Raw genomic sequence first — 25,208 nt, forward strand, 5'->3', positions numbered from 1 at the left:
GCTTATTATAAAGAGACTTTATATTTTCGTGGCTTCTTCTTTCGTATGTCTGTGTTTCTGGGTTGAAGATTGGTCCATAAATGGTTCGTAACACTTTCCTTTCGAACGTGATAAGTCTTCTGCTATCACCTTTAGTTAACGACCAGGTTTCACAGGCGTATGTTATCACAGGTCGAAGGTAGCTATGATATAGTAGTATCTTTGATCCTCTCGATAACAGCTTAGACCTCAGGAGTTTGATAATACTGAAGTAACATCTATTTCCACTAGTGATCCGTTCACTTATTTCTATATGCATATCATTTTTGTTGTTGATGTTTACGCCTAAATACTTAAAATTATCAACTTTTTCAAATTTATAATTATCCACTACTATGGAATCTATATTTGGTGGTCTTCTCGATACGACCATATACTTAGTTTTCCCCTCGTTTACATGTAATCCTATTCCTTTACTTGCATTTATGAGTTTAGATGTTGAGTTGATGATTTCCTCTTTGGTTTCACCCATCAGCACAATGTCATCTGCATAGGCTAACCTAACTTGTTCATTGCTTATCTCCATCCTTCTGTCATCGTTTGTGTCTCTAATTATTTTTTCGAGGGCTAGGTTAAATAGAGCAGGTGACAACGCGTCCCCTTGTTTAAGGCCAGATTTGACTTCAAAAGGATCTGAGATGCCTTGCATATAACACACTCTGCATAGTGTTTTTTCGTAACATGCTTTTATTAGGTTCACATACTTTTTGGGTATTCCTAAAATTACCAATGCTTTCCAAAGCTCTTCTCTGTCTACACTATCATACGCCTGCTTGTAATCCACAAAGACTAGATGCAGGTCCTTCCCAAATTCATAGTATTTTGACATTAATTGTCTTAGCGCGAAAACATGGTCTGTTGTGGATTTTCCTCTCCTAAACCCACATTGGTAATTCCCAACTATTTCTTCAACATACGGGTTTAACCTTTCTAATATCAGTGTTGTCAGAATTTTATAGCATGTGTCCAGTAGCGAAATTCCTCTATAGTTCTCAGTTTTAGTAGGGTTACCTTTTTTAAATATTGGGCATATAATTGCAGTTTTCCATTCTTCCGGAATTGTCTCAGTTTTCCATATTGTTTTAATAACTTCTGTAATTTTGCTCACCAACATCGTACCACCTTTTTTAAGTAATTCCGCTACTATGCTGTTTTCTCCTGGGGCTTTGTTATTTTTAAGCCTCTTAATCAGATTATCAATTTCTTCGTATTTGGGAGCGTCTATATCTATTTCTGCTGTTAGGCTGTCCTCGCTTGGATTTAAACCCTGCCCTATTGAGGGTCGGTTCAGGAGGTCTTCAAAATGTTCCTTGAATTGGTTAATTACTTGTCTTTCTTCTGTGATCATAGTTCCCGTACCGTCCACTAAGATCCTTGTTTGTGGTTTAAAGCCAACTTTTACTTCCCCGGTCATTTTGAAAAACTTTTTTGCGTTGTATCTATTGGTTTCTATTTCTTCTATTTTCTTCTTTTCGTTTAGACGTTTCTCTCTCCTTAACGCTTTATTTGTCAACTTTCTTTGTTCTTCATATTCTCTTATGCACTCGTCTGATGTATTTTGTAGTGCTTTTTTCCTCAATTCGTTTCTTCTGATAACTGCATTCTTACACAGATCGTTGAACCAGTTTTTATTCTTTTCTTTTGGTTTCATTCCTAGAATCTCCGTTGCACTAATAACCACCGCTCCCTTTGTTCTGTTCCAAATCGTATCAATTTCTGTACTATGGCTTATTTGATTTATATTATTATTTTGTAATTCATGTGCAATTCTCTCAATATAATTATGATTTATTTCAATATCATTTAATTTTTGAATGTCGTACTTTATTGTAGGTTTCCTTTTTTCCAAGTTCCATTTTGTTGCCAGTCTCAGGTTAAATTTCGCATACACTAGGTAGTGATCTGAGTCTGCGTCAGCTCCTCTATACGTTCTTACATTCCTTATGCATCCCCTAAATCTCCTGTCGATAAGTATGTCGTCAATTTGATTAAATGTTCTTCCATCAGGGGATTTCCAAGTGACTTTGTGTATATTTTTTCTGGGGAAATATGTACTGCTTATTATACAATTTTTTGAATGTGTAAAATTTATCAGTCTGGTTCCATTTCCGTTACTAATTTCATGTAAGCTGTTAGGTCCTATGACCGGTCTATATATATGTTCCCTTCCAACCTTCGCGTTCATATCACCTACTACTATCTTTATACAGTGCAACGGTAAAGTGTCATATACCCTTTCTAGTTCTTCATAGAATTTGTCCTTTATGTCTTCATCTTTTTCCTCTGTTGGGGCATAGCAGTTTATGATAATTAAGTCAAATATCCTTCCCGCTATACGTATATAGCAAATTCTATCATTAAAGGCTGAGAAGGTCTTAACATTTGGTAGTATCTTGTCGTGTACTATAAAACCTGTTGAAGTACACAGATATACAGAAGTTAAAAGGTAAATAATAATATAATCGGATATATATAATATAATAATAAGTATAATGATACGATGTACAATAGTGTTACGAGGCGTAATATAAATCAACGACTAACTATGTATACCCGGCTACACTACGCAGGACATATAATATGCTGTAGTATATAAAAATGTATAGTCAGCGTCTGATGAACTACAGTGTGAATATATTACTTATACACTACATTATATAGGGTGTTTTGTTTATAATTCCAACACTTTCCCTTAAACAATATACCCTTATACATCAATATTTATAACTCCTAACATCTCCCTTAGCTCATTGAACCGCGTTCGTGGAGTTGATTTTGTCATAATGTCCGCAATCTGCTCCTTGCTGGATATGTACTCCAATGAAAACAATCCCTCATTGAACTTTTCTCTTATATAGTGGTAGCGAACATCTATGTGCTTCGTTCTTCTATGAAACTCTGGATTTTTTACGAGTTTAATCGCACTTTGATTGTCTCCATACATTGTTGGCACCGTTTTTGGCTGGTCCAGCAATTCACCTAAAAACAATTTTAACCAAGTTAATTCTTGTACTGCTTGACTTAAAGCTATGTACTCTGATTCAGTTGTGCTAAGGCTAACACACTGTTGACGACGTGAACTCCATGCTATACTTCCAGATCCTAATGTAAATACTGACCCTGATGTTGATCTTCTTGTATCCAAGTCACCTGCATAGTCAGCATCACTGTATCCTTTTAACATGAGTTTTTGTCTAGAACTAAATACCAATCCAAAATTAATAGTTCCCTTTAAATATTTTAAAATTCGTTTCACTGCTGTCCAGTGTTGTTCCTTTGGATCCTCGATGTATCTACTAACTAGATTTACTGAAAAAGTTATGTCCGGTCTTGTAATCTGACTGAGATATAATAAGCTTCCGACTGCTTCACGATATGGCACTTTACTAGTTAAATTAGTATTTTGTTGCTTGTCATCTAATGAATGTTGAGGGTCTGCTGGTATTTGAACTGATTTTGCTTCAGTCATATTGAACTTCTCCAATACTCTTTTACAATACAACCCTTGGTGCATTACAATTGATCCATCAGATTTTCGCTCAATTTCTGTACCTAAAAATTGATTCAATTCTCCTTCGGTAATATTGAAATGTTGTCTCAAATATTCCATTAATGCATGTACATCCTGACTCGATGTAGCTGCAACTAGACCATCATCAACAAATATAGCGACGATTAATACTTTGTTATTTTCTCTATTAACAAAAACACAGGGATCTGCTTTTGTTTCTAATAGATTAAAGTTAAGAAGAAATGTTTTGAACTTTATGTTCCAACATCGTGGTGACTGCTTTAGGCCATATAAACTGCGTTGAAGTCTGCACACCATTTCGGTACCATCGTTGAACCCTTCTGGTTGTCTCATGTAAATTTCTTCGTCCAAATCTCCATATAGAAAGGCTGTTTGAACGTCAAATTGTCGAAGTTGTAATTGTTCTGCTGCTGATATAGCTAATATAGACCGAATTGAATCGAACTTTACTACAGGACTAAAGGTTTCATTAAAATCAATACCGAACATTTGACTATACCCTTTTGCTACTAGCCTAGCCTTGTATCGATCAACATGTCCATGAACATTATATTTTGTTTTATACACCCAACCACAATTTACAATAGTTCTGTCCTTAGGTAAACTTACGAGCGACCATGTTCCGTTTTGTTCAAGAGATTCCATTTCATTGTTCATGGCTTCTATCCATTTTTCTGAATTTTGTGACTCCACAGCTTCCTTGAAATTCACTGGATCGGATTCGACTACGAAAAAGGCTGAATTATCATAACGTAATGGTTTCTTAATATTACTTCTGTCTCGCAAGTTGTACACGTTGACATTTGATCCATTTTCTTGTTCATGTTCTTGTTTTTCATTGTCATCTACACTTATTGACCCAAATTTATTTTCCATGACTTCATCTTCTTCTGATGTATTGCTGTGTTCTAAAGAGCCGTCTTTGTGTAAGCTAAGAACATCAATGTTATTACTATCATTTAAATTATTAGAACATTCTACACGTTGGTCATTTACAACACTTTCATCCTTGAAAATAACGTCTCTACTAAGTGACACCTCGTTATTTTCTTTATACCAAATACGATACCCTTTTGAAGTTTCTGAATATCCAACAAAGTATCCTTTTCGACTTTTTGCATCCCACTTCTTTCGTCGTTGTTTTGGAACTAAACTATATGCATTTATTCCAAATTCTACAAACTTTTCTATTTTAGGAAGTTTATCAAACCATAACTCATATGGAGTTTTACATACTTTCCCTGAATTACCAGTATAATTGAATGAGAACACTACTGTATTGACTGCTTCTGCCCACAGTGATTTTGGAAAATTCTTGGCATATATCATTGTTCTGGCTGCCTCACAAATAGTCCTCATTGAACGTTCAGCTCTTCCATTTTGTTCAGGAGTATAAGGTACACTTGTTTCATGCTTTATTCCAAAAATATTTAGAATTGATTGAACTTCAGAATTCTTATATTCTAATCCACAGTCACTTCTAATAGTTTTAATAACATTTTTAGTTTGAGTTTTAACCATACTCAGAAAACAATTAAGTTTTTCTTTAACCTCAGATTTATGTTTCATAAAATAAACATAAGTATATTTAGAATAATCATCTTTAAAAATAATGAAATATCTTTTACCTCCTAATGAATTCTCTTCCATGGGTCCACATACGTCGCTGTGTATTATTTGCCCTGGTTCAATAGTTATTGTTTCGCTCTGAGTGAACGTCTCCTTATGCTGTTTGCCATAGATGCATGGTTCACAGAATAACTGTCCTTGTATATCTGTAAATTGTATTTGATTGTGTTTTAAATACTCACGAACATGTTTGACATTCTGATGACATAGTATTTTGTGCCAGTGTTCTAATGTTAATTTCTTAACTGCAACGTTAGCACAGTGTCCAATTTCCTGTGAAATATCTGTTTTGATTAGCATTGAAAACAATTTATTCTCACGAACACCGACTGCAATTACACGATTATCCATTTTAAATGTACAACCTTTACTGTCTGTCACCATTGTAATTCCTTTATCAAGGCATGCCCCACAAGAAAATAAATTTACTTTTATATCAGGTACATATAAAACATTTTTTAAGTAGCCTTTTATCCACTTATTGTTAACATAAGTATGAATATTTATGTTACCTTTTCCGACTGCCATAATGTGCTTACCATCTCCAATACGTACGGGCGAATGCACATCAAAATTTTTATAATCGACGAACCACTCTTTCCGATTTGTCATGTGGTCGCTCGCACCTGAGTCCACATACCATTTGTCTGAGTCGTCGATTTCTTCAATTTTTCTTTGTACACCAATAAGCGCCAAACCGGAAGTTGATTTCTTTTCTTCTTGTTCCCTTTTGAATATCCTGCAGTCCCTTTTCCAGTGTCCTGGTTTTTTACAGTGGTTGCATTTTCCTGGTTTTGTATTATCATTTTTGTTCCCGTATTTTTGACTTTTAATATACTTGCCTTTGTTTGCAGTCAAAGCAATACTTTCAGCACCATCGTTACGGACCTCCTGTCCTTGCACTTGTCGTGTTTCTTCCACCATCAATCGAGTGGTTAACTGTTCTAGCGTTCTATTTGTACTATTCATTGAGTCCCATGCACTGTAGAAGTGCCTATAGCTATCAGGTAATGTCATCAAAATTTTTGTAATCAACATTGATTCTGAGATAGGTTCTCCCAATTGTTTTAGTTGTCTACTTAGATTTTCTAGTTTCGAAATATGACCGGCTATATTGTCCTTAGGATCCATTGTATAACGATAGAATTTTTGTTGTACTATTGTTATGCTTGTGTCCGACATTTGTTCGTACACACTAAGTAATTTGTTCCACATACCATTTGCTGTGTCACAGTTCATAATGTATTGTAGAGGTTGTTCATCTAGCGAAGTGACGATACATTTTTGAGCCTTATTATCTGCCCTTTTCCATATTGAAAAATCAACACTATGCCTTTTTCTCGCTTCATCTTCAGTTTCATTACCGATTTTTGCTAAAATTGGTTTCTTTGATTTTCCTGTTACTACATCAAATATTTCTGCTGCATTCATGATAACCTTAATTTGAAATTTCCACATGTCCCAATTTGATGCATCTTTGAGTTTGTTGATTTTATATTGTTCGTTCTCCATATTTAAACAAAACGTAGATGTACACTATCTGCACACTAAGAAACGCACGCACACTACGAAACGCACGCACACTACACTGCACTTACTTCGCGAATTATTATTGCTGTACACTGTCTGTACACAAAAAACACGCAATTCGTTAATCAATTATTATTTTACTAACTATTCACGACTTTATTATAAAGACCTTACTCTGGGCCCATAACCTGTTGAAGTACACAGATATACAGAAGTTAAAAGGTAAATAATAATATAATCGGATATATATAATATAATAATAAGTATAATGATACGATGTACAATAGTGTTACGAGGCGTAATATAAATCAACGACTAACTATGTATACCCGGCTACACTACGCAGGACATATAATATGCTGTAGTATATAAAAATGTATAGTCAGCGTCTGATGAACTACAGTGTGAATATATTACTTATACACTACATTATATAGGGTGTTTTGTTTATAATTCCAACAAAACCTACTCCATTTTCATGTCTTCCATTAGTAGTGCCACTGTAAAATAATGTTATATTGTCTTTCTTTAGGTTTCCACTATTTGGCCACCTTATCTCTTGTACTGCTAATATGTCAATTGTATAGTTATTATAAACGTCAAGTACATATTGCAATGCTCCAGGTTTGTTTAGTGTTCTGACGTTCCAAGTTCCTATACGTAGCCCATTTTCCGATTCCAGTTGTTTGCCATTTTCAATCCAGTTCCGAGGCTTTTTTGATGGTTTCTTAACTGAGTGTTTTTTGCGAGAACGGGTTGTTGGCCCGAAGCTCAACCCCCAAGATTGGAGGGCCGTTCCGCGCCGACTACTTAAAGTCAGCGTGGTGCTATTGCAATATACTTTGCAGCGTATTGGGCGATGGGAGCGCAACTTTCCCTACGCCAATGACTGGGATCCGCGGGTTTGTCACGCCCGTTACCAATTAAGGTACCCCATGCGGATATTTATATAATTTATATATAATTTCCAGATTGTAAAGTTAATTTTTACGAAGAGGGAAATATTAAGTCAGCCTACTTAAAGGTTATGTTATTAAATTTTAATACAATTCCTCATAAGTAGCATTATGAGGTTGTTAAAATATAAAATTTAACATTTTTAAAAAAAATTAATCAGACATTTCCAATTTTTAATTAACTTATTTTCAAAAAATGTAAGATGAAAAATTAGTTATGTTTGTACTAATTGTATTTGTTGTATTTGAAGTCCGTAGCCCTTAAATAAGTTTAAATGTAGAGTAGTTAATATATGTACATTTAATTTTTATAATTTTATCAAGTGTTAATATTTTTTGTTGATTTATGACCTTACCCAAATTCTGCAAAAACTTGCATTACGGAAATTAGGCCATACTCAAGTAGAATTATTGATAACTAATGCACTTATTATTTTTGATAATTTAATATTAAATTAGTGTCCATTATGTGGCTTATTCACACACAAGATAGTTTTTACATTAAATTAATTTTCACATATTATGTGTATTAGGTATACAAATAATACAATAGCAATTATTCATTACAAGCATACATTTCTTAAAAAATTATTTTATTTCATATTTTTAGTATTAATTATTATAATCACATTCTGTTTTGGAATATAAAATTCTTAAAACTTAATGTTGTCATTGAAAAAAGTAAAAAATTAAAAAAATTATATGGATAAAAAATATTTAAAAACATCTTTTAATAAAAATGTTGTTTTGCAACATCTTAAAATAAATGTATGGCTGCTCTATTCTAAATACTGTTATGTAAAAAATTTTTATTAATTTCTAGCTTCTCCCCTACAAACGGCCTTGTGTGTGATTTGACCTATAACTACTCTTAGAATTATGTTGGGTTATGGACTTTTAGACAAATGAATACAATTATTTTATAACTTTTATTAAATTTTTTTAATGTAAACATTTATTCATAATTTTCAAAATGTCCTCCATTTCTCGCTACACATTTCTCATGCCTCGTCATAATGGAATTAGTTAGCAGTACCATATTCGCTATAAACTCTAATCGTCTCTCTGGGTCAGAAGGTATTAAACCTTGTACATAGTGTATTTTATACGGGTGATACAAATTGGTCTTTAAAATAAGGTGTACAGAGGTATGGCTTATGTTTGTTTGCCTGGATATTGACCTTGTAGAAGCATGCGGATCAACACTAAACGCAGCCAAGATACTAACCGAATGTCGCTCATCAGATGTAACATTATTTTTTGATTTATGAAGACCATTCGGAAAGCTACCTAGAGTTAAAAATAAGAGAATTTTATTTTTTTTTCATGTTGATTGTGATTGTGTATGTACTATTGACTTATAATTTGGACAAATATATTTTTTAATTTTAAGTGTTATATTTTCAACGTGCAACGCTTAATAAGTTAGTGATGGCAACTTGTTATCAATTACGGCAACTGTTACAAACTGTTCTCAAAAAATAACAGTTAAAATCATAAATATTTATGGTGAAAATAACAGTTACCTACTGTTGTAGACTTATTAGTGTTATTAGAAAAGAACAAATAGAACAATTAAAAAATATTAATAACATGACCAGTAACAGCTAACAACAACGCAACACTATTGATAACAGGGTAACAGAGAATAACGCCAGTAACCTGTAACAGTTTATAACCAACGAACCAGTCGCTAATCAAGACCAAATTATCAGAATAACCGTAACAGCTTTTTATTGTTACTAGTGTAGTACCTGTTATCAATCAATGTCCCTGATATTTTTTATCATCACTAAATAAGTGCAAGTGTACGAATACACAACAAGCGCCTCGTATAATTCAGTTTTTAATTGGGTATATTGGATCAACGACTGAATGAAAATAAAAAATTTAAACGCTGCAATCCTTAAAAATAATATTCTTAAAAAATGGCAATTTTGAATATGTTATAAAAATATTTAATTTAATTTAAATTTTTTTATTTTCAGTACTAAAAAATAAACTATACATGTAGCGCTAGGGTCTATAAATTATAAATAAAAAAAAAATAAAAAAAAAACTAAAAAAAAATAGATCAGAAAAAAAGTTATTCCAAAAGTCAGTTCTATACTTCTATCGGTTACACCCTGTATATTATATATTATGTATATATATATAATATGTACTCTTCTACTACAGAATTACAGAATGAATAAATAATAATTGGAATAAGAAATAAAATAATTTTAATAATTTAAAATTCACCACATGTCACGAAGTCCCATAAATGGATGGTCTCTTCACTCATCCCCCTGTCTGAATTGATGTAAATAATTGTAATTATCAACCTGTTTGTTACATTACCCTATTATTTTGTCTTTTCTATACTTATACTTTTATCACTTGTGCTTATTGTAAACAATTATATTACAGATTGTACAATTGTCTAGTTAAAAAATAAAAAAAAAAATTTTAAATAAGGAATAAGTACTAATAAGTAATAACTAATGAGTAATGATTAGGTAATATGGTTTATGAATATACAATATTGAATACAAGTAGCATATTTTATAAATATCAAATAAAATAATTTTAAATTTTGCTCATTACAATCATAAATTTATAATTCTCTACATTAATGACATTTCAATTTGTACATAATAAATACTTTATACAATTTTCAAAGAATTTTTATGCATGAAAATATTCACATTCAATACATTTTTGATACATAAATATGTTCATATTCTAGAATAATTTTTGAACAAAACCAGGCACTATAGTACGGCCAGCAAAAAATGAGCTGCGATACCAATGCACCGGGTGGTCGAATTTCGTAAGGGCTTCTACAACTATTTTCCGCGTTAATTAATTTCAAACAGTAGTCATACTGATTTGGTCATGGATCCTTATCATATAGTCAATGCTACTATAAAAATATTTAAAAAATGTGTTGTAGTAAATTTTACTCAAGGCCTAAATGGCTTTGAAAAATCGTAAAATAAAATGTAGGGACGCCATTACGAAGAACCCCTGATTACGTTAAAATACACCATTAGTAACGTTGCCGTCGCGGCTCATTTTTCACTGGCCGTACTATAGTCATGAATGTACCTTTAAATTATTATTATAATTAACCACTATATAATTTTATCCATCATTTTAAAGTCTAGGGCCATGAAAAATCTATTTCAAATTTGATGATACAGTTGAATCTAAATATTCGTTGTGCAATTATGCAAAATATGAGTAAAGATTAACATGTAATCAAAAAATGAGAAAAAATTCTCCATAACCCCCAGATTTAAAACAATAGTAAAATTTAAAAGTGGCCCTTATAATATTATTCAAACGTGAATTTATTACTTCAGTATTAATAGCTATAAATAGGCAACAACATCAATCATTTACAGAAATAATATAAGTTATTTGCATTTTACAAAGCAATAAAATATAGTTTAAAGTAAAAATATAATTCTTTTATTATTTAATATTGAATTTAAGCATATTATCTATAAGTAATTTGTATTAATTGAAATATACTTTATTTTAATTACACAATCTACATATTACGTATATTATGTATGATGTATCAAACGTAAGTATACAGCATACAAATATATATTATGTATATAATATTATGTACATACATATCTTTTGAGTCTTAATGATTGATGTTGTCACCTCATTTAAATGCATTATTAAAAAATAATATGAAATTATAAAACATTAACATTATACAATTTTTAGTTTTCAATACATACCTATTATTGGTTATACGCAGTTAGTCCATCTAAACTGTTGTCCACTTCTTTCAAATTAACTTGATAATCTAAAAAAAACAGTTTTTCAATACAATTAAATAACATTATAGGTAGTTAAAGATATTTATACATACTTAATTTATTTTGTAGTTTGTTGAAATATTAAAATCCAATATGTGAAGCAATATTGTTATTTATTGATGTTACCATTTGTAAATGCAATTGAAGATAGCAATATGAATATAATTTTAATATATATACAGGATCATCCAAATGGTATGTTATAGTAGAGTTCACGATGACATAATTAAATTATGAACAATTATAAAAATGTCTTAGATGATTGTAATATTTCTGTGTAGTGTTATGCCAAAACAGTACCACTTGATTGTGATACGAGCCAAATATTATCAAAATATAAATAATATCCAGTAGGTTTAGTGATCCATGAGTTAGCTAGGTATACATTAAACGAAAATTGTATGTGTTGAAATTATTAAACTGAAATCAAAATGTTTATACACAATGACATTGTATTATTTATTATAATTTTTGCGACTGCCAAATAAGTTAAACTTACCAATAAATTGTATTACAGTATTCGCGTACGCGTACTCGATAAGTATCCAATTCACATGTAACGCTTAACAATTTAGGAACTTCGTACTTATACGTTATGTTTGGTTGAATTATTAAATAAAAATACAACATGACGTGGTAAACAACACATTAATATTTACAAAAACTAATACTATATTAATAATTGTAAGTCTATTGTTATAATTTAAACATTTAAAATTGTAAAACATAAAATTATTAAATAATAAATAATTTATTAACGAGTCACGAGTCACGAACAGACGAGTGTTTGTTTACACTTATTAGTGTTTAGTAAGTATTGCATATTTCATACTCGCATAGTAATATCGCATAACCTAACTTACAACACTGTCCAATAGACCCCCACAGAACACGTGACATTTCGATTCAAACCGTATGCAGTGTGAAAACATTTTTCTAATAATCTATTTTTTTTATAATGGGTCGTTGGGCAACCATACTATATCTTAAATCGTGCTGTTTACTCAACGTCATGTGGATGATAACGATAACCAGGTATCAGGTATACTACCATATCATATAACCATGGAACTAAGATAACAAAGAACAATATAAAATAAATAGCAGCTGTTCGGAAAAAGGATGATTTACTTAATCGCGAATCAGCCGTTACCGAAGGTATGTAGTGGTGATTACAAGGAAGTATGCGACAATTAGTGTCAGTAATGGTCCAATAACTTATAATATGGATAACATCGTGACAGTAAGTTATTAAGGGTTGGGGGCAGTTGTCCGAAAAATGATAAGGAAGTTTATACCACAATACCGTACCAGCATATACCAGCATATTCCAGTGACACCAATTTGAAAAAGCATTGTACAGTGATGCCATGCTAGCGGCACTCGTCGCTACGCTCCTCGGCGCCGTCGCTCCGCTCCGCAAATCGAAAATATCCCCCGACTTGCTGTGCAACACCACCTCAAGTTGGTCACAGGGTAACCACAGGTGAACCACCGTACAACCACTCTTATCGGTCTTTATCATTATTCGGACAACTGCCAGCCACCGAGTTATTAAAGGTATTTTTATTATAAATAGTAGGTACAAATGTACAATGATTATCACCATTATACTTTAGGGTCGAACGATATCAAATTTATTACTTATAACTTCTGGTCTTTATAAACGTTAAGTATTATTATGGCAATTACCTACAGTGGGTCGAACGTCGCGACACCCTACCAAATGGGCATTATACTTTACTTAAATAAACAGGCACAACTTAAGCTTAGGTACTATACTTCGTGATTTTATTTGAAAAGTGAAATATCTTTTACCCCGGGGCATAAAAATCATAATTTCTACGGTATCTGCTGACGAGGTATAAAGTATTTACGCACTAATACCTCCCAAAACCAGCAAACTTTGAAGAGCTATATCTCGTCTACGGATTAACAAAAAATGAAAATTTTAACGTTATAATTCATAAAAAAATAGTTTTATTATTTTATAAGATTTTTATTATGGGTTGCCATTTGAAAATCAAAAGTTGATAATAGTTTGACCAATAAATATAAGGGTGAAAAAAATTAGTGTTATGCAAATGTAGAAAAGTATGTAACTAAAATTTTTAGAAAAAAAAATTTGGTAAAAAGTCTATACTTTCAGAAATAATGAGTGTTCTTCGATAAAAAAATCACCCTGTATATTAACTCTTTTTTGTATCATGTTATGTTTCTTTAATAATATCATGTTTTTATTTCTATAAGTATTTTACTTTAAACGAATTGTAATATCGTTGAACTCCGTATACCAGATACGAGCTCATAGCTCAGTTGGTATTCGTATCAGCTATTATTAATTCATTTTATTGTAATTATTTAATTTGTAATTGTTTTGACTGAATAAATAAATAAATAAATAAATTATTATATATAAAACTATAAAACATAATATGATGTCTTTCAATGTGTCAGCAATGGCACTACCTATATGATTCGGCTCATAGATTACTGGCTTATTAGTGTTTCCCTTAGTTAGATAATGCACAGTATGCCCTAAGAAAGGGCTAAACTTCAAAAAATTAAATATAAAAATGTACATGGATTCGTAAATGAAGTGATATATTTAAGTTTTATCTATTTAGTAATCAAAAATACAAGTATCTATAGATTTAAAAAAACTCTAAAATAATTTTGTAATCTTAGTATTTTCTGTTACGTAATTCAGTAAAAGAAATTATTTATATGAATATAGAAAGTCGCAATACTAACATTTGTAAGGATGGTTACAAGTGGTAGTGACAAAATAATTTACCTTGCATTTTCAGATCGAAAGAACAACCAATGGTACCTATAAATAATAATATAATGCAATTTATCAATAAAATACGTTATTCAATGTACTGCTAGGAACTACGTTTTTAAATTATATTTATAATCATTGCAATTCGGAGTTCTATAAATTATCTATAAAAGTCTTACTGAAAATATAGGAAGTGGATATTTGAATATTTCATTTACCTGTCTTTGTGTCCTAGGTTAGGTTAGTCTGTTAATAGTCTATTTTAATTAACAAATTTTGACATTCTGTTTTAAGACCTTTAGACATTTATTTATCAGATCATAGATTATTGTGGAATGGTTAAATTTTTAGTGCCAACCAATTTCAGAATCGCTGGATTGCGAAAACGCCAGAACTTATAAGCGTAATTCGCTGTTATGGTATAGAACGTCCACAGTAGTGATCAAAATTATAAAAGAAAAAACTTAAATAGTTGATTGATTCCATAAATTTGATAGTAAATATATTTTCATAATAATGAAACGACTACGCTTTAATATTATAAATATGAATATATAATTATAACCTTTAACCTTAACAATTAAAATATATGAATAGTCAGAGTCATAATAGATTACGAATTCTTAGGCAATATTTGGACTAATCACGCTAAAATAGATACAGATACGCGTTGGACACTGAAGTAGCCACTTTCTAAAATATAATTCATATCATATTTTGTCTTTACCTTGATTAGGATTATTCAACAAAGCTAAAGAAGAAAATTTTAAAATGTTAATAAAGATCAATATAATATATCTAGTTTTTGCTTTAATGAAGTGAAGTAGTTCTTAAAATTGAAAGTATAACTTTACCAATCTAATATACTGACACGTCCACAACACTTGTGGCCGGACTCGGGAGAGATATTGAGAATTAAATGAAAAAAAATGCACATGGTACTGGATTTGAACCAGCGACTCACGTGCCAGATCCTATCATATTAATTAATAATAACCTCGATATTCTCCCACTTGGGTCAGGCATGTGTACGGTTGAGAAGAGAACGCAGGCGCTAGGGCCGTATAGTACCTATAACATGCTATAATAATATTATAATATGTAGAATAAAATCAGATATAAATAAGTCGTTAAGATTTAAAAATAGCCCTAAATTAAATTGTAATGTGTATTTTATGATTAATTAAAAAACTTATTTAATTAATTTTTTTTTTCAGAAAATAAATTGAATGAATCAGCGTATCTTAAATTGTTAACATAAATTTTAATGTTAAATGGTTTGAAGTACCAGAAAATTAATTGATGACACACTGACACAGCTAAGATTAATATCTTACTTAACTGTAACTTATAATATAATATTTTGATATTTAAAGTAAAAACATTAAAAAAAAAACAATAAATTAAATGTTTTCATTGTTCTATTCACACGAAATTATATTTTTTAAGCTATTTATTTTCCACAGTATATTCTAAGCTCTATTAATAATAAATTAGTGAAAATGCATTAGTATTATTTAATCAGATAATAATTAATAATCATGTTATAAATAATCTATAATAATTTTCTTACCTAATTCATACGATGTTAAGACATTTTTGTGTGCATTGTATTCTAATAATTAGATATAATACATATTTATTATCACATAGAGTAGGTACTCGCCTTATTCTACTATAATTTACATTTTGGCTTTTTGCAAATCAATTATTTCTATATCAATAAAGACGTGTTTCAAAAATATAAATTACTGTTAACATAGGTTTTGGATTACATTCGTTTTCAAATTATTTCTTTTCTTTATTTTCTGTTATAACGTTTTGAAGCTCTGCATTCAATACTTTAAATCGAAAAATATAATTTGATGTGTATAGGGGGTACCCTGATAATCAGACCGTTTTCATAATTTATAGAAATATCGTCAAAAATATCGAGTTTTAGTTTATATTTAGCTATGAAAATATTTACAAAATTTTGAGAAATTTTCAAGTCCAAAATATAATATTAATTTGAAAATTGATAATAATAAAATTGAATTTATACATTGTAATTTACAAAAAAAGTTACAACGCTACAATTTTGATTTTGTTAGAAAATGGTTAAATAATATAGTTTTAAACTCGGGGTGCTGATGTGTCATAGCTCAGAGAAATAATAGTTATTTAACCCGTGTCATTAAGAGGATGCTACAAAGTATTTTGGTGTATTCGTCTTACAAGTGCGTAACATAGGTAGAAAATGTACGCTCGGCAGATCACGTTTGGCACAGTTAGTTTAAAAATTAGAGTGGATCGACCATTTATGAAACTTGAGGTAAGAACATTATGTGTGTTTGTATGTAATTTTTTACGAAAAGTTCAATTTTTTAGCAAATGTTGCTTATATATTATAATATACCTAGCGTATAAATTAAAAATGATCATAACTCGCTGAAGCACTGAATTATCGTAAAAAAAACCCAAATACAAACACATTTAATGTTCTTACCATCAATTCCATAATTATAGGTCTTTTCACTATAATTTTTAAACTAAAAAGCTAAACGATCTGCTGACCGTAAATTTTGTATGTTACGCACTTGTATAACACGGAGACAACAAATTTCCGTGTAGCGTCCCCTTAAGATCTCTAATTTCTAGAATATGTTAATTCGCCAAATAATTATATTATACTCACCATCATACTTAAATAGCTTATCTCCAAATTCTGTTTAAAAAAATATAATTAAAATAAACTATAGGTAATGTTAATGTTGCCGTCGGTTTTAGTGGACTGTAAAGGTTTAAGTTTTTTTAGTAAGATATTAAAATTACACTTTTTTTAGTTTAATTATTTATTTCTTTTGTGGAGACGGACACGGTGACACGCATATGTACATGGGCACACGGTTAAACACACACTAACTTAAGTAATATAATAATTGAATGTTGGTCGAACCGATATCGGTGAAAATAAGATAATAATATATAACAATATAGATAGACGTACGAATAATAATAATAACTATCAATGATATAATACAAGCGTCAACATGCCGCCCGCCTTGAAAAATTAGAATATTCATAATAAGAACAAATACATATAAATTATTTTTCAACAAAACGTTCATAAAAAATACATAAAGATAGTAAAAATAAATAAATAATATAAATATAAGTATCGACGTAATTAAATATAAATAAATTATTAGAATGGGAATAATTTGATATAATATGTATTAAGATATCATAAAATTATAAAAGGGAAAAATATATTTTTAATTTATGTACTATTACCCTCAAAAGGCAGAGCACAAAGCTTACGGACCGCTCTAGTTACTTCTTTCCCTTTTACTAATATGGTAGCTACCCGAATGACACCATCGTCACCAGCCTGGACGTGGACAATTCGACCCATGGACCACGACATCGGGTGGACGTCGTCCTCTTTCACCAACACTATGGTACCAACCTTTATCTTAGGGCCCTTTTTCTTATTGGCTAACCATTTCCGCCTGGTTTGAAGTTGTGACAGGTACTCCTTATTCCAGCGCTGCCATAATATTTGGGTTAACTGTGTTACCCGCTGCCAACGTTTTAAGAGATTGTCCGGTATATCGGTTAAATCAGGTTCGGGTAAAGAACATGTGGGCTCACCAAGCCTAACCTAACCAATATGAACCGCCCGGGTACTAAAGCATATAAATACACATATATATCCCTTTAGTACAGCAGCATTTCTTCGTAAACTTGTTTTTACAGCAATAGGTCCGGCATAATTAACACCACAATTTTTAAACGGTCGTTTTGGCTCTAGTCGTTTGGTTGGCAAATCTGCCATTATAGGTTCAACTATTGTTGGTCGAAGTCGAAAGCACTTTACACACTGGTGAAATATATGCCTTGCAATATTTCTGCCTCCAATTATCCAATACTTTAATCTGCTAATGCTAACATCGCTTGTGGACCCGCGTGTAAAAGTCGATCGTGTTCGTTAAGCAATATTAATTTAGCAATTGTACTATTTTTCGGTATTAAAATAGGATGTCGCTGTGTTATTTCTACATGCCTAGCATTTTTTATGCGATCAACTACTCGTATAATTTCGCTTTCCAAGAAGGGTTGTAAATTATGTAATTTACTTTTTACCGTTAAAGTACCATTCTTATTTAAATCGTTTATTTCACTGGACCAATAGGCCGCTTGAGTTATTTTAATTATAATTATTTCGGCTTCTTTTAATTCATCAGTTAATATTGGACCAACTACTTTCATTTTTTTTATTCGAATTTTTATAAAACGCAAACAATAACGTAATAGTTTTAACTGAAACGTGGCATGTCTCTTTGTCTTGTCACTTCAACATACCTGGTTACAATATAATGTTTTCGAGTTCAAAGAGAAACCAAAATGATGATATATTACTTTTTGTTAAAAATCATCTTAATGTGGACTTTTATGACTTTAATTTGTTAGAATACAACATTGTTAAACTAACCTTGAAAATCAATAATTGTTTGACAATTTTACTATGTATATATAGATCCCCTTCTTCTGACTGTATAGGCTTCATTAATTCATTAAAATACGTCTTTAATAATATTGACTTAAACTCAGGCTTAATTGCCGTAATTGGGGACATGAACATTAACATAATTGGCGCAGAAACAGTCAATAATAATGATTATTTAGACTTGTTATCGGAATATGGCTTCTGTTCGTTTATTAATGTTAATACAAGATTACCAGTGGGTCAAAATCACAGTTCTTTAGATCACGTTTTCATTAGAGATAATTTTAACTCACCTAGCAATATAAACGCAGGTGTTTTACTAACTGATATTACCGACCATTGCTCAACTGTTATCTCTATCCCTGTTCCAGTGAAAACTAAAAGCGTTAATAATATTATCAATGTCATTAATTATGATAATCTTAAACTTATTTTGTGTAATAAAAATGGTCTAACGTCTATGGCTCTAACTCCGCAAACGACTGTTTCACTGAGTTTCTGAAAATAATTACCAATGCAGTTATTAAATCCTCAACAACTAAGAATTTAAATTCAAAAAACAAAAGATTAAAAGAATGGATGTCCAAAGGCCTGTTATGTTCAGTACGTCACAAACAATACCTTTCGATGAAATGCAAAAAAAACCCTAATAACGCCAAACTTATATCACATTATAAAAAATACAAAAACACATTTACTAAACTTCTGAGACTCGCTAAGATTAAATTTTATGAAAATAAATTAAGAGAAGTTTCATCTAGTCCTAAATTAACTTGGAAATTGATTAACGAGATCTCTGGTGATAATACTAAGAATAAAGATACAATGAAATCTATAATAGTGAATAATAATCTATTAAATATAGATAATAATCCCAAAGAAGCGGCAAATGAGTTTAATAATTATTTTACTAATGTTGGCGAAAATTTGGCTAAAAAATTTAGGAAAAATCCTGATTTAGTTTTCAATCTGCGTAATGATAACATTTTTTATTCTTTTGATAAGTATTTTCTAGATAAAGTTGATGTGTCCGAGCTAAGTTTAATTATACTATTAAGTACAAAGATGATACTGCGGCCGGTTATGATAAGGTTACAGTTAAAATTTTAAAAAACATTTCTGAATTTATTGTTTCTCTGCTTGCATATATTTATAACTTGTGTATACAGACTAGTACTTTCCCGGACGACTTTAAAATTGCAATCATTAAGCCTTTATTCAAGGGTGGTGACCACAAAATCTTAAGTTACTATAGACCGATATCTATGCTAACCAATTTTTCAAAAATATTTGAAAAAATAATAAAGTCTAGGCTAATTTCCTATCTCGAAAATAACAACCTGCTTTCCAAAAATCAATTTGGATTTCGTCCAAGTAGCGAATTTGTTCCTTGATATCGATTTTTATCCCGTTGAGCATGAACTCTGGTTGGTCATATCCTCTCTTTGTCGTTTGGATGACTGCTTCAGTCTTGTTTATTGCCAGCTAAGACCGTTTTCATCCAAACATTCGCTGACAGCCATTAGTGTCTCATTTGTTGCAGTCTGAAGTGCTGCGGTTGTTCTGCCTGTTGCTATTATCGCTATGTCGTCTGCGAAGGCTACTAGTATACTTGTAGATGGACCGTGAAGGTTTCCTTCTACTTCTAGGCTGAGTAAATCGTCATACATGACGTCCCACAAAAGTGGCCCTAGTACCGAACCCTGCGGGACGCCGCATGAGAGAGTCTTGCTTTTGCTCTCCCCGTACACCAATTTCCTCTCACTCAAGTAATTATAAATGACTCTCATCAAGTAAGGTGGTGTCTTCTTTCTGTTCAACGCATCTGAAATCTTGCACCATCTCGCCGTGTTGAATGCATTAGCGACGTCTAGTGCTAAACCTTTTCTAACCTAACCTAACCTTTTTTTTTTTTTTCTGGTTTAACCGATGGCGCCGCGGTAAAACCTAACCTAACCTAACCTAAAATTAAAAAAATTAGGCCTCCCCCCTGTGACCAACTGGACCAACTGTCCATTGACACTGTCCATTAAAATGGCGAGTTTCCGTTGCTTTGATGTAGGCCCTATAGGACTACAAGACTTACAGTGTTTACTCTCTCCGAAATTAAGAGGGACTAAGGTAGGGAGTACTTGCACTGACATAAATGAGTATGGAAAACCTTTATATATGAACCAATATGAACCCGGGTGTCACAAGGGAGAGCTAGAACATGTCAATAAGCACCATCTATTTATTTAAAAAATCGTTATTTTAAGAATCGATTTTCCATAAAATCGATTTTTCGGACTACGATTTTTTTTAATCGATTTTTTTTATTCCGATTTAAATCGATTCAAAAATCGATTCAACGACCTGAATCGCCCATCACTACTCGACAACTCGTCGGTTGATACACAGATATGAGTATTGGGCGCGGCTTAAATGTAGCGTGCTTACGGATCGCGAAAACACCTAACAGCGCAGTCTCTTGGCATTGCATGGTTTCGTTTGCCCGTGTGGCGTCCTCTTAAGGTGATTCGATACCGTGATTTTCTGTTTTTGTCTTACACACACGCGACATAGGATTTTAAACTGGTTTTTTGCCAAACACCAATTGGTCTAATGAAGCGATAAGAATTCTAAAAACAGATTTGAATTTGTCGTCAAGTCTACTTGAAATCGACTTTTCCAAATTTTTGTTTTTTTGTTTTTAACTTCTCCAAAAATTAAAATACGACAATTTTAGATTCTGAGCGAAGCGATGAATGTATTGATTTTACAATGATGTGTGTTTTATTTTTATTTTTTTTTGTGTCTGTCATCACCTTTTAGGACGGTAAAAGTGCTTGAATTTCTTCAACAGTAACTTTTCTGATATAGGAAAGTGAATCTAATTGGTACTTTGGGGGGTCAAAAGTAAAAATTTCCCAGTAATTTTCAAAAGCGACATAAAAAACAAAAGAAAAATTAAGGAAAAACGGGAATTTTTACGCATAATCTGTTTTCGAGAAAATCGATTTTGGTTTTTGGTGTAACTCTAAAACAAATGACCGTAGGGACATGAAATTTTGACTGAATGTTTATATTAGCATTTTCTATACACCATATAATTTACAAAATATTTTGACTCTTTTTGAGCTGTTTACGGCCATTGTCAGTTTTCAATTTTTTTAGTTTTTTTTCTATAAATATCAATAAAATGTTATTTGTTGGGTAAAAAAGCCTAGCCTAACCTAAATCTAAGATTTGAAAATGTAATATAAGATTCCTCATAAGTTTGTCTACCTCTATCAAAAAAGAATGTCTAGAAGAAACTTAAATTAAATTTTAATGAGCGTCTGAAATTTATATTTTTACAACATTTGATATTTACTTGATTTCTCATGTAACAATTTTCTTATTTTATTGTAATTAAAAAACGAATGACTGTAGATACTTGAAAATTTCACTGAATGTTTATATTAGCATTTTCTATACACCATAACATTTTCCAAATATTTTGACTTATTTTGAGATGTATACGGACATTGTCAATTTCCATTTTTTTTAGTTTTTTTTCTATAAATATCAATAAAATGTTATTTGTTGGGTAAAAAAGCCTAATTAAATAAATTTAATATAAGGCTACTGATATATCGTTCTAATAGCAGTTGAAAAATATTAAAAATACATATGCATAATTTTTTTTTATAAGCATTTAAAGTTCAAATTTTGACAACATTTATCAAATTTATAATTTATAAATTATTTTGTAGTTATAAATATATAAAATGTTTAACTTTTATGGCTAAGGATTGAAAATTTAAAACAAGGCTCCACGTAAATAGGTTATATATAAATTACTTTATTCACAATAATATCATCAAATATACTTGGTAAAATCATAGGCTGACCTACCGTTTTCGCTCAGAATCGTTATTCTTATACAATGATATTATATCATTGAATTCAAATTTAACACCATCCATTACAGTGATCCACTTGTAACCTACTGTACAGCAGAGTGACATCCACTTTTCCTCTTTTTTTTCTATTAATATCAATAAAATTTTATCTGTTGGGTAGAAAAGCGTTAAAATTTTATGCAAGGCTCCTGATATATTGTTTCAATAGCAGTTGAAAAATATTAAAAATACAAAGGCACAATTTTTTTTTGTAAGCATTTAAAGTTCGAATTGTGACAACATTTATCAAATTTAAAATGTAATAATTATTTTCTAGTTAAAAATTTATAAAATGTTCAAATTTTGTAGCTAAGGATTGAAAATTTAAAACAAGGTTTCACATAAATAAGTAAATATATAAATTACTTTATTCACAAAATATCATCAAATATACTTATTGTCGCCGCCGCGACAATAGCAATGTACCCACCGACCGACCACACATAGTTATTATTAAGATTATTATATAAGTTATACAGTTATTACATAATATTTAGATTAGGCTGCGACCGGTCATTGTCCAGCAAGGGCGAGGCGCGGTGCGGCAGTGAGTTTAGTTCGTTCGTTCGTTGCACACAGTCAACGCAATAATATTGTACGTGGGCACACATCGCAGGCATTTTATTAGATACATTTTTGGCTCGAATAGCCAACAATATTATTATACTCTTTGTAGGCGCGAATCGCCGTCAATATCTTTTATTATTATTGTAATAATTCATTGTGTATATAGGCGCGAATCGTCACAAATATTATATTGTTAGCATCGGCTCTAATAGCCGTTTGCATATTTTATTATTTTGTTGACATATACCGCAACGCTAATCGTCGGGTTATTTCAAACAGTATTATATTATAAGTTATAACATTGTCACGAGTGCGATCGTAATTTAAATCATATTTTGAATTATCATATTATAACTGTACTTAGTTATTGCTATTTAAATTATTGTCTGGCTTGAATAGCCAGTGAATTTATATTATTATTGTTGTGTATCTATTATAAAACTATTATACAGGCAAACGTAGCAGCGACAAATTGTAAGTTTTTTTTAACAATTTATTTATTATGTTATATTGCATTGTCGAGCCAGTGGGCCAAATTTATACTTTTACGAGTAACAGCTCAAATAGCGGCTTATATTATTTTATCGGTTTGGCCAAAAGGGCCATATATTTACACTGTGTATTATTTAAACAATTATTATATTATCGCAATTTACTACCATTATAATTTTAGCTTTCAGTTTATTTGATGACAGAATTAATGTAAAACAAAAACGTAATATGGTTCAAAAAATATTGGAAGAAGACAAAGAAGAAGAAAAAGAAGTACAAAAGAAATTTTACCTTAAATCAGAAGAAGTTTCTAATTTTGTAAATAATGAGCTCCCAACATCATTACTCTCGGCTAAATCGATGATGATGTTTAAGAGATTTGGTTTATCTACTAACTTCTTAAAAATAGATCCATCTGAATGGAACACACAAAATGACTACATCCAAGGTCAACAAATAATTAGGTCACTTAAGGTTGTAAATGATACAGCTGAACGTGGAGTGAAACTGATGGAAGAATTTAATGAAAAAATTACAAAAGATGAAGACCAAAAACAATTTTTATTGAAAGTTAGTAGTTTATATAAGTAATAAGTATTAGTAGGAAGTATTACTATAGTCATAACAAATTGTGCCTAAATATATGATTAATATTTTAATTATATTTTATATAATTTCAGACTGTGCAAGATTATCGTCGTAAATACCCAGGACATAGCAGAGAAAAGTTGAAAACGCCATATACCTAATAATTCAATAATTAATTTAATCTCCAAATACTCACCTTAATAATATTTAACTATTATACAATAAATATTTAAGTATAAAATAATTTGTTTGACTTATCAAACTTTATTATAAAGTAATCTTTTTCTTATGAATAAAATAATTATGTTGTATTTGGTTCTTCGTAGTGGTAGAAGAGTTGTTTAATAAAATATTTCACGAATCCTACTGTAAAAACAAAGTTAATGGTCTAATACAAACTTTACTTATAACATTATTTCAGAAAATTATATTTTGAACATTTTTTATATAAAAGACTTCGTCGTAAATTGAACCATACGTCAAATATATTAGAATAACCATAAAAAAATCAAATTTTCGAAATATATATAAAATTTGGTTATTTAACAATTTCTCGAAAAATAAAGGATTGACAAGAAATTTTATGAAGATATTTTTTATAGGTAATTTAATGTTCTACAATTAAGGTTCTATGTGTTTTTTTGTGGATTTTATAGTTTTTGGTTTAAATTCAAAAAACAGGAAAACTACCCTCGTTAGTCATTTTTCAACCCTTTTGCGGCACGTGAAGGGGGTCAGGTATCATCACCAAATTTAACCTAAATTATTTTCTTATAGTAATGAACAAAATTTGGGGGTGCTCAATAAAAAGTTTGAAAGTTTAAAATTAAGGACCACCCTAACTAGCA

At 30.7% G+C, this 25,208-nt stretch overlaps 1 protein-coding gene across 1 annotated transcript; it reads left to right on the forward strand.

The window, feature by feature from the left end:
- The first annotated feature begins 23,994 nt into the window (after positions 1–23,994).
- Positions 23,995–24,672, forward strand: LOC132949991 (uncharacterized). The gene is made up of 2 exons (XM_061021155.1): positions 23,995–24,342; positions 24,453–24,672. Exons 1-2 carry the CDS (start codon positions 24,001–24,003, stop codon positions 24,519–24,521), a joined length of 411 nt encoding a protein of 136 aa, XP_060877138.1. The 5' UTR covers positions 23,995–24,000; the 3' UTR covers positions 24,522–24,672.
- The last annotated feature ends 536 nt before the right edge of the window (positions 24,673–25,208 follow it).

Source organism: Metopolophium dirhodum, chromosome 8 (genome assembly GCF_019925205.1).
Source record: "Metopolophium dirhodum isolate CAU chromosome 8, ASM1992520v1, whole genome shotgun sequence".
In the NCBI taxonomy this organism is placed as follows: Eukaryota; Metazoa; Arthropoda; class Insecta; order Hemiptera; family Aphididae; genus Metopolophium; species Metopolophium dirhodum.